The 11,468-nt window shown below is 53.6% G+C and overlaps 3 protein-coding genes across 3 annotated transcripts; 1 reads left to right on the forward strand and 2 right to left on the reverse strand.

Annotated features, from left to right (window-relative positions):
- Window positions 1-456: 456 nt before the first annotated feature.
- AB675_6821 (DNA polymerase zeta catalytic subunit) lies at window positions 457-5,508 on the reverse strand (the record flags this gene model as incomplete). Its single annotated transcript, XM_018147142.1, has 2 exons — window positions 457-1,652; window positions 1,698-5,508. 2 exons carry the CDS (start codon window positions 5,506-5,508, stop codon window positions 457-459), a joined length of 5,007 nt encoding a protein of 1,668 aa, XP_018003285.1.
- A 436-nt stretch (window positions 5,509-5,944) lies between these two features.
- Window positions 5,945-7,465, forward strand: AB675_6822 (Pre-mRNA-splicing factor slu7; the record flags this gene model as incomplete). Its single annotated transcript, XM_018147143.1, has 1 exon — window positions 5,945-7,465. The coding sequence occupies one exon, from the start codon at window positions 5,945-5,947 to the stop codon at window positions 7,463-7,465; it is 1,521 nt and encodes a 506-aa protein (XP_018003218.1).
- Window positions 7,466-9,082: 1,617 nt separating this feature from the next.
- AB675_6824 (uncharacterized protein) lies at window positions 9,083-11,296 on the reverse strand (the record flags this gene model as incomplete). The annotated part of the gene is made up of 2 exons (XM_018147144.1): window positions 9,083-9,199; window positions 9,248-11,296. The coding sequence occupies 2 exons, from the start codon at window positions 11,294-11,296 to the stop codon at window positions 9,083-9,085; spliced, it is 2,166 nt and encodes a 721-aa protein (XP_018003349.1).
- Window positions 11,297-11,468: the final 172 nt, after the last annotated feature.

Consider the following 11,468-nt stretch of genomic DNA (forward strand, 5'->3'; position numbering starts at 1 on the left):
GCAACAGAGTCGGGTCTCGTACGTGGACGTGTTTAGATGCAATTGATGGAAGTCGAGGCCTCCCCGCATGACATAATGCCTGCGGCTAAAACCTGCACAACATCAGGTGAAATCTCGGGACGTTCGAGACTGGTACAGATGAGGCTGTGAGGGCAACGCAGTAGGCGTCGAGGACGATGAGGTCAGCGCAAAGAATGGCAGTCGAGGCAGAGAGGTGACTCGCTGTTCAAACAGCACCAGATGATCGTTGTCAACCGGTCTGCCTTGAGCCAGAAAATATATTTATTACCTGGATGTAGACACATTTTTTTCACACACCAGAAGACACACATGTTGATTACATGACACGTACTCTGGGTACGCTATTCGCTGCTGAATTATCACCAGTCCTGTTATGCCTTGTCCGGGGTATCATATGTCCTATAACGCCTATAAAGATGCCTGGATGCCAATGCATCACCAGTCGATACTCTCGTTCTGCTTTTCCTCCAGCAGACTCACGATAGGCCCAAAGACAGCCTCATCATTCGTCAATGCTGCCCTGGTCCTCGTCCGAGTGTAGAACACCGGACAGTCCTTGCTGTCACACCTCACAGACTCATTCCAGCTCAAACCCGAGCACGAGCGGCAGACTTTCAGCAGCCCTGCAGACCTCTGTTGTGCTCGTGCCAGCTTCGCCTTGAGGAGTAGAAGACTGTGAGGAGCCTGGTCAAGGCAGCTGCTACAAATGGGACTGCCAGTGTCCAACGAGTCCTTACACACAAGGCACGTCGAGCTCTTCATGTAAGCCTCCAATGTCTTCTTCGCTGCGTTGACTTCTCGTCCGTCGCTTGCAACTCCTGCTTCAATCCGCCGTATACGCTGGTACTTTGGCATCTCATCGTACCACTGCATGACATTGGCACCGACCAGATTGAATATGCGCTCGAGAGGCGGAATCAGATTCTTCGTGATGTAGTAGTCCGCGTCGAGCTCAGACTGTGCATCGTGGAGAAGCACATCCAAATCCACGCACCGATCAATGAGTCTGGCTCCTGGGCCACCTGTGACAACTACGTATGGGACACGCTCACCGTATTGTGGCTCTAGACGTGCATCTTCGACCATCCGTCGAGCGCTGATCAGAGCTCCCGGAGGCGGAGGACCTTTGTCACTGTAGGTGCCCAGCTTGACTTCCTTGGCGAAAACGAAATCCTGGATGGACACCTTCCCGCGCATGATCTTAGCGCACTGTGCTTGGAAGAATGATTTCACCTTGCTCAAATCAGCCGTCCGGAATAGCACTTTCAAAGCCATCTCCTCGATCTTCTGCTGCGCTGGGGTGCCGTCTCTGCGGACAGTCTCAATGCCTTTGGCGTCAAAGTCAGGCTCGGTCTGTGATCGACTCTCGTACTTGAAACCGACGTAGCGCTTCTTCGCCAGTAGAACACAGGGATGATAGACTTTCTCGAACTTAAGCTTGACAGGCCGTGGATTGAGCTTGGTGATGGTGTCAGCAATGTCTTCACCAATATCGAAGGCTTGTGCACGCGTTCGACCTTTGAGGTAGACGAAGAGACTGTCAGTGTCACCGTAGACGACTTCCGCTCCCCATTTCTCCGTGTTGTGGATGAGAGCGATTGCCTTCTCCAATGTCTCTCTACCCGTCTGAACTATGCTATCAGCGATTTCGCTGCAAGGCATTCGACCGGAGAAACTGGCTGAGGTGTAGCCGTACGTGACGTTGGCAATCAGTTTGAGCGCCAGCTGCCGATTGTTGAGCAGCCGCTGCAAAGTCTTGTCGTCTTTATCCACCTTCATGCCACTTTTGACCATCACTCGTGTTTCCAGAAGCTCTGACAGCATTTTGGCGAGCAAACTCTTGCGGATCTCTTTTTTGACGTACATGATGCCGTTGGGTGCAATGTTGACATAGTCCTTGAGAAGTCCAAGAAGCCCTTCTTGTCGCTGATAGTTGCTGAACCCCATCTTGTTTGTGCCACGCCAGCTCACGACTCGACCTAGGAATGTGGAATAGCAATAGTTGTAGGCAATCATGCAGCTGGGGTACAGGCTCTGGAAGTCTAGCACGAGCAGCGGACTCGTGTAGAAGTCACTCATTGGCTCCATCACGAGTGGCAGGCACTCCAAGGCATTTTGCCCTCCGACCTGGCGTCTGCTCGGGCTGGGTAGGAGCAGATTCTCCGGCTTTGCAATGCGGAACATTATATTCTCGACCTTGAACTGACTGCCTCGACTGATGACAGAATACCAGTCGACGCCGATCAGGCGGGCTTGCTCACTGGTCCGTGCGACGAGTTCATTCGCGTCGAGAATCTCAAGGTCGATCCGCACTCGTTCACAGAAGTATTCGAGGACCCGAGCTCGCTCTCGGGGGACTTTCGACCTGTACCATGATGTCAAATCCTTGAAGTGGTAATGTGGCACTCTCTTCTGAAGCAGATGAAAGGTTACATTCTCCAATGTGTACTGAAGAAGGTTGAGCTCTCCTTTCATCGCGCGCCAAACGTTGATGGTGTGGCGCCCAGTCACTCGGATGGTGCTGGCGTGATTGAAGCCCCACCTGTCTTCGTCCTTGCCAAATCGACCGTGACTCTGTGACTTCATCCTAGAGATCTCGTCGCATAAGTTCATGTCGTACTTCACCCGCGCCCTCTCGATGAGATAGCCCCAGGATGAATTATGGACTTCGTACCCAGTAAGAATGTCTGGATCATATGCCCTGACGATGTCTACCAGTCTAGTGAACATGTCCAGCTCGGTGTCTTCTGTATCGACATCAACTTCACCAAGTGACGTGGCTGATCGTCTGAATTGTGCCGCACCGCGCTCGTCCTCAGCTAGTGCCAGTAGACCCATGCGCAGGTTTGCTTTGTCCAAAACATTGGACTCGAAATCTTCGGCGTCGTCATTCTGAACGCACCAAAATATGCACGCGACCTCGTCATGCTCCGGGCTTGGTGCAAGCTTGCCACGTGTGTTGACATGCACTTCTAGTGCCATTGTTGACATGTATTGTGTGGCATGCTGGACAGAGCTTGATGCTTGCTTCCCGGAATACTTGAAGCCGTGCTTGTTCTTCGGTGTAGGTGCTTCGATCTGTGAGCGTACAGCTCGTGGAGAATTTGATTGGCCTGCCTTTGTTTCTTGTAGTAATGTATCACGTGCCGTTGCTTGGGCATCCAGCCAAACAAGGACCCCGGCTGGTCTTGGTGGTGGATCAGCTATAGCCCAAGACGTATGAGTACATCGTTTTCGTCGCTGATTATCGGCGATGTCCTCTGCAACGCGATCGACGACTATTGCAGGCTTCTCGCCCTTGGTCGCAGCTGACATACCGGTTGGATCAAACTCTGGAAGATAGGGAATGGTGCCGCTCTCAAGCTTGAATTCTCGCCCGGCATACTCGCGAGCTTGGTCAGGCACGTCCGCTTCGTCGCTATAGAATGCTTCTTGGTAGATCTGATCGGGAAGGCCAGTGCTACTTATTGTCGTAGCTACCACCTGAGACGTTGGTGGCCGTGTCTGCAAGACCAGAACCGTGCTTTGGCTTCCATGTGCCTGAAGTCCTGGCAGACGCACCCGTTGCAATGATGATGGAGCGGAACTTTTGCCAGAGGCGGGGGATGTGAGTGTCTTCGTAGCCATGGAGGGTGAGGATACCGCCATAGCCTTGCTGTAGGCAGACGGCTGATCATCCGTCTTCACCAGCGACTTCTGCGTCGATGGTTGCGATCGACCGCTGGCCTGGCTAAGGCGTGAGATGGTATCAGGATTTTGAGGGTCTTTTACAACTGGAAACTTCAACGTAGAATTCTGAGACGGACGCGGGATGTCTTGACGGACTGCAGACGAAGCAGCTGGACGCTGGGTTTGCTTGAGGAGAATGTCAGATAAAGTGTCGCCAGCGTCTGCCTTCTCCTCGTGATCAGCTGGTTCGTCCTCGATGCCGCTGTCGTTGAAATTGTCACTGTCCTCTGCCGGGAGATCAGAGAGAGCTTCAATTTCATCAGTCAGCAACTTTCGTCGCTTTCGTGACCTCCTGGCAGGCGCGAAGCGGATGCGCTTCGTCGTGCCTTTGCGAGAGTCCGGTGCAAACTCATCCGGAATTTCAAAATCGTCTGCTGTCGGGTCGAAATCGGCACCAGCTCGATGTACACCATACTTCTCGTACTCGGATGAGCTTATGAGTACTTCCGTCCCATTATTCGCGTTGTCATGTTCGCTCGAATGTGCGGATTGCTCATCAGCACGCTCATCTGGTGGTCGCTCCTCTTCGCTGGAGCGTTGATGCCCATTGACTCCATGAATAAGCTGTTCGTCCACGACGACTTCACCGATGCTGTCCCTCGTCTGCAATGTCGCGACGTCGTTGTGTCTCTTCATATTATGCGAGTAAAGGTCTTCGACACTGTCGAGGGCAGTTTGGACCTGGGCTTCCAGTGCTACAGGCTTGACATAGCTTTCAAACTTGAGGTCAGCGTTCTCGCTTTTGCTGCGCTCATCTGCAGCCAGCTGGTCAATCTTTTGCCGAAGCTCCTGCTCATGAATCCATCCACCAGAAGACACGTTCCTTGGATCAGCTGACATCGTGACGAGTACTTCTGGAGGGAAGGGAGTGCTGTTAGGATCTTTCAGACCCATTCTTGCCTTTCTACGCCGCGTCTCATCTTGCCAAAGCCCCTTCATACTCTGAACGAGCTTCGCATCCAGAGGAATAGGCTTCAGCCGCTCAATGAAGTCGTAATGTAACGGCCGGTGTTCAACGTCGTGGCGGTTCAGGATATCCTCGACGCGAAGGTCCACTTCTAGTGCACAGTGGCTCTGCTTAGGCAGCACAGTCTCGTCGGAAATGTTCTCTGGTAGAATAGATTGATTGTGCCATTGGTGCAGATCACCGTCGATCTCGTGGTAGTTGGGCACAGGAGAACGAAATTTGACCTTCCCACAATCGATATAGCCACAGCCGTATAGATTGTAGTCGCACATCCACTGGGCTATGTATTGCATATGGCTCTCGTATGGCTGAAGCACGCGCTTCATGATGGCACCTTCCCGCATCAAGTCCGCCATTCTGTTCATGTGGAGGGGATTGAGCAGATAGATCTTCAAGTAGAACTTGTAGCCCACGTGGTAGCCGTAGAATGGGACACCCTTGACCAGCGAGATGTGGGCAACATAGCGATGGGTGCCCTCGTATATGTTCTTTCTGTAGCTGACTGCGAGGGCATGGTCGATGGACAGGTGCAGGTTTTGGATGGCGACGTCGACATCGTGTGGAAGAAGGCTACCAGCATACTCGAGGTAGGTGTACTGGAAAGCGCCATGTATATGCATGAGCACGCGCTGGCCGGTCTCGGTGGCCCCAAACACTCGTAAAACTGACACCCTGGGCCGCTCCTTCTTGCTGAGAGCAGCTGCTGCCAACGGAACTGGCGGATCGAATTCATCGTGAGGGACAGCCTGGTAGTGATCAATGCAGTTCAGTCGAACGCGGAAGCCATCCATGTTGTTGTTATGGAGGGGTATGAAGAGGCGAGAAGGAGCCGGTCCATATCAGCATCTTTGCGACGACGAGGCCAGCTTCGTCGATTTCTGGACGCGTCTACGGGAGGGTCTGGTCTGTAAGACTCGTGACAGGATCGATATGTCAGGGTCTGCACGCGTCGGTGTGATGTTCAAGAGGATATGTCATTTACTGCTTGGAATGAGGTTCTTCTCAAGCGGCAAGTGACGACACTTTGAGGACCTAATTCAGGCCGGTTGACACGCCAAACTCGCAAATAATCGTCCAGCGTCTCCAACTCAAGCCAACAGTAGCACTTGCCTGCCTTGCCTCTGCAACACGGTGCATTGCTCTCATCCCACTGTCCTCGGATCATTCTCAGAGACTGTTAGACATAAAGAGATTCCCTTCGAGGCCCTCGAGCCGGCCAGCACTCCAATGCCGCCAACCAATCCGCCTCCGGCGCAAGACACCTCCCGCAACGAATACATCCCATCCTTCATCTCCCAGAAACCCTTCTACGTCACAGACGACATCCAAGGCGATGCCGACTACCTCGAACATCAGCGTCTCCACGCCGCGCCCAAGGACACCCTCGACAAGGCAAAATGGTACGATCGCGGCAAGAAGCTGGGCCCCGCCGCCACCAAATTCCGCAAAGGCGCCTGCGAGAACTGTGGTGCCATGACACATAAGACGAAAGAGTGTCTGAGTCGGCCAAGGAAGACGGGCGCGAAGTATACTGGGAAGGACATACAAGCGGACGAGGCAGTGGACAGCGTGAAGTTGGGATGGGATGCGAAGCGAGATCGGTGGAATGGGTACGACCCCAAAGAGTACGATGCGGTGGTGAAGGAGTACGAGGATCTTGAGGCGATCAAGAAGGCCACGAGCAGTCAGAAAGCGCCCGAAGATGGCGATATCGCCGACTCAGACGTCCGCTATGGCGAAGAGACAGACATGGGCCGGTCACAACCCACATCTACCCGACAATTACGACTGAGAGAGGACACGGCAGGGTATCTGAAAAACCTCGACCTCGACTCCGCCAGGTACGACCCCAAGACACGCAGTATGGACACAGAAACAAAGCAAGACACTGGCGGCGATCTAGCAGACCAAGGATTCATGCGGCCTTCGGAGTCCGAGGCATTTGAGCGTGCTCAGAAATATGCTTGGGAGTCACAGGAGTCGAATTTGCCGAACGCATCGAAGCTGCATCTCCAAGCCAATCCCACGGAAGGCGCCTTACTGATCAAGAAACTGGAAGCAGAGGCCACTGCAAAAAAGGACGCACAGCGACAGTACCTTCTTAGCAAGTACGGTGCCGGCGACGGCATCCCTCAGATCACAGCATCCGATGCTGGAGCAACCAAAAGCATAACACAACCCGCAACAACCGCAAAACGGAAAGCCATCACCGCAACATCAGCCTACACAGAATATACGTCAACCGGCCTACCAATAAATTCCTCAACCAAGACCGCGCCCGTCGCCAGAAGCAAATACCCCGAAGACGTACATCCCAACAACCACACCTCGATCTTCGGCAGCTGGTGGACGAACTTCACATGGGGCTATGCGTGCTGCCACTCGACTGTACGAAACAGCTACTGCACCGGCGAGGAAGGAAAAGTGGCGTTTGCCGAGGCCGAAGGGCGGCGGAAGGGGATCGATCTTTTGCAGGTCGAGAATGGCTCGGAGAAGGCAAATGCGGAGGTTGCAGACGCAGAATCAAACACGGCAGCGGATGCGCCGAGTGCCGCGGTCGTGAATAGATCAGAGAAGCAGCAAAAAGAGCAAGATGAGCGCGACAGTGGCAGGACGAAGAAACGCACCATCTTCGAGCTTCAGTCAGGGATATCGGAGGAGGAGATGGAAGCGTACAAGAGAAGCAAGCTATCGGCTCAAGATCCTATGGCTGCCATGTTGGGTCGCGACGAGCTCGTCGAAGGCTGAGAGGCCTCCATGGCGTGGGTCCACGGGAAGCATCCTCATGAAACAAGAATAGCATAATGATGACATCTTCATTTGCAAGTCGACTGTAATGATACCGCCACACTTGCCACAGTGGCCTCCCCGTAGAGTTAAAGCTTTATGGAACGAATGTGTCCTCGTCCACACTCCCAGCCGGCTTGCAGCAGAGCCAGCCGTAGCACCACGAACATATGCCTCCCTGCTTCGATTCCTCACTGCTGTCTTGTCTCGTCTCGGAAACAGGCTGGTCAACAGACGGATCTGCAATCGTAGCCAAGCGTGGACCGATCGTGGGAGCTCTTCGAACAGTCGATCCCAGCTCTGGAACGCCGCTGATTGAGCTTCTGATTCCCGTGAAGCTGAGGCAGTCTGCTTAGATTCGAGACGACGTGCCAGTGGGTGATTAGCAAGCGTTCGATTTCCGACTCCATGCTGGCTCATCCTGCCACGGAATCTGCCGTACACGTATGTCCCGTCGTCAGCCGTAGCTAAAGGGCCAGGACCATCTGCAACAACTACGCCCCTCGGGAGGCCGGCAGGACTATTGTACTTCGATTTCCGCTGGGGGATCGAGTTAGAGTCTTCCCGGCCGAGGAGCCGCCCTGTCAAATCCATAGGAATCATACCGTTTGGCTGATCGGGTGACGCCGGGCGGGCTTCATCGGACCCGCTCCTCATGCTGTGAAATTCGGTGCCATGGGTGGTATGGTCTCTGCTCAGCACAGCGCGCAGCCGACGTCTAAAGGCCCCTCCTGGCTGCAATCTGAGCTCCTGGGCCTCCTTGGACCCGAACGAAGGCAGGCCATCTGGCGTGGGACTCCGCTCAGGAGGTGGCTGGCGCGGCTGCAATGGCTCGGCAGGGTTGAGCGGGATGTTCTTGAGGATCTGCGACTCGGTGGAAGAGGATGGCGAGCGATACCTCGCAGCCGGTGTGCCTTCCTTTGCTGAGATATCAAAGCCACGATTCTGGTCGCTTTGTGCGCCCTCTGAGAAGGACTTCAGTCGCTAGCGCGGTCGTGAGGGCTGCGTTGGCGCGAGGTTCTCGGCTGAGGCCCACCTGGCATCGTAGAGATGGGAGCGAGCGGACGACAGACTCATTTTGCGAGCTGGAAGTGTGGTGCTTGGTAATGCAGGCCTAAACGAATGTGATAGTCTTTGCGTTACAACACGTAAAAGCTGCAGCTCGATGGAGTGAGAAGAGCATTCAGTACGTGCGTTCCGCGTTTTCGAATATCGTTCTTACCCAACATCAGATCTTCGATCGTCCCTGCTCTTGCTTCACTTTTAGCTGCGTTGACACCGTAGACCTGACCCACTGCCCTGATCTCTTGACCCGCTTCCTCTTGTTGTGATGTACATGCTTCAAGTTCTTGATAAAAAGTAAACAATATATTTTCCTGAATCCTGTGGGAGCTCCAGACCCATCTGACCATCCAAGGTATGCAATGCTGCCAATCGACTTGTCTGCAGTCGTGCTCAGATCCATCCATTACGCCAGAACATGCTAGGCCAATGTTGTACACCCAACGCAAGATCATCTTTCTGTTACGAGAGGGTCAAGCCTCCGGTCATTATCATCAATGTCCATCCAAGGTCCTGCTATTCGCCTGTCTGCAGAACCGCTGGCGACAGCATCTTCTTTGGCGTGGCCTGTCCGTTTTCTTTGCGTAGCTGCCGTAAAATGCCTTCCAAACGACGTCTTTCTTCTTGTTCGGCCTGGACATAGTTAGTACATATCTGACGCCGGAGGGGTTGCAAGCCTACCTTGTACGCCCTCGTCTGCTCGGCTCTGGTGTCGCGCATCATCTTCTTAAATTCATTCTTCAACACCATAGCCGACGTCGAGTCATTCGGCGCTCCTGTCTTCACGCCCATCCATTTGACTTTCTCCTCGTTCAGTTGAGTCTCGAGGGTCTCACACTTATGCTCGAGATTATCGATCCTTTCCTCATATTTGTCTCGTTCCTTCTCAGCCTCTATGCTTTGTTTAGTCATGACTTCATAGTCTTCGATAGTTTCTCGAAGCTCCCGTTTCAGGTCCTCTATTTCCTTCTGCACAGCGGGGTTGGAGGACACATCGGCGGCTCGTTGTGCTCGAGATCCGTACGCACTGTCAAGCTCTGCTCGTGCCATAGTCAGCTCTGTAGTCATTCTGACAATCTCGGACTCAAGTCTCTGCATCTCCCCATGTGATTTGTCGAGTTCTTGTGTTCTTGACTGCAAGTCTGACTGGGACTTCTCGAGCTCTTGTTGTTGCTGCCGCTGTTGCTCTTCTAATGCGGACCTATCGTCCTGCCGCTGGCTCAGAAGCACGCTTTCCTGTTTTGCCTGGTCAAGCTGCTCCATCATTGCGTTGAGCTGCTCCCGCAGCTGCTGGCTTTCTTGATCGCTATTTGAAAGCTGTCGTTTCGTGGTCTCGAGCTGGCCATCGAGCTCATGAATTCGAGCATCACGCTGTGCGTCCGATTTGCTGTTGAGATCTCGTTGCTGCTGTATCTGTCTCGTCAAGATGTCCTTCTGCTCAACTAATGAGTCTATCCGCTTGTTTAAGCGGTCCAATGCATCACTCGAGAAAGCGAGCTGTGCCTGGAGGTCCCTATCCTGTGGCGCGTGAGTCTCCTCCACTGGACTTCGACTCACTGAGTTAGTCCGAGCTAGCATACTGCCAAGTCGAGCGTTTACTTCGTGGAGCTGCTCGCCGGTGTCTTGATCCGACTGAACACTGCTGAGGAGTCGTTCATGCGCGCCTTCCATAACATCAAGGCCTTGTTCCAGATAGCCAAGTTGATTCTGCAAGGAATTCGCTCGATCTGGCTGTTGCTCTGGAGGTGGCTCAAAATGCTCTTGCGATCCGGTTTGCTTAATCATGGCATGCATCCGAGCTGCAAGCTGATCGAGTCGCCCAGCCATCTCATCCAGTGCACGAACATCAGGGCCCGCAGCATTTAGAGGCGGCAAGCCAGATATGTGAGCCTCCCGAACGTAATCAGGTACTTGGTATAGGCTCCGCTCGTCGAAGTCGTTCATTGTGTCCATATAGTACGTGTTGCGGTTCTGACTCGACATGCTCTCGGGGCTGTGCGGTAGCTGGGTTTTTCGGACATTCTTCTTCAGACCACGGTGTGTCATCTGTAGGATACCTGCCGTGTGCTGCAATAGTCGCCTGTCGCAGGTTTCCAATCGTTTTTCCAAGTCTGACAATTCCTGGCTAACAACCTCCACCCGCTTCGCACTTGCAATATATTCATCGTCTGCCCTAGAGGACGCTTCATTGATACTGCCTTTGCTACCAAGGAAATTCCGCTTGCGCTGTTTTGGGGGCGAGTGGCCGTTCGCATCTCCGCTGAAATCGATACTAGGTGTGCGGCCCTTAGGGGTGTATAGTCTGTTCAGGGACTGCGCAGCATCTCGAACTTTTATTTCGAGGGCCAATTTCCGCCGTGTTGACTCGACTCTGTTGTCCAAAAACTTCTTCTCTTTCTTCAACTGCTCCAACTCTTCATACGAGAGGACCTCGTAGTCCTTGCTATCTACCATTGCCGTTTCGGCCAGGAGATGCATCGCTACCGGATCGTGAACGTTCAAGTACGCCGAAGCTCGGGGTCGGTCTCCGTTTCGATCTCCATTGTGCGTGTCCGGTCGAGGGGTGTCTTGGAACGGGCCGCCCACCGGCATAGGAGTGAATTGGACAGCGGTGCTGGGTGCTCTAGACTGCCCTCCACCGCTGTAGATAGAGCTGGGCACATAGCGGCTCGCTGCGTCGTCCATGCCATCCGCCGCAGACTGTCGAGACGCAAAGTTGAAGGACTGCATCGTCCCAGACTAGACCAAGAGCAACTCCATCCAAGATGTGTTAAGTATGCTTGACCAATGAACACCAAACAGAATCGAGGTCTCTTCAGTGCATGTCCATCATGGGTCGCGGCTTCGGGCCAGCGTGCGGTACGGAAGAGAGCGCCCCGGGTAGTTCTTGCTGATGCGGAAG

This window comes from Cyphellophora attinorum (genome assembly GCF_001299255.1).
Source record: "Cyphellophora attinorum strain CBS 131958 chromosome Unknown Contig5, whole genome shotgun sequence".
In the NCBI taxonomy this organism is placed as follows: domain Eukaryota; kingdom Fungi; phylum Ascomycota; class Eurotiomycetes; order Chaetothyriales; family Cyphellophoraceae; genus Cyphellophora; species Cyphellophora attinorum.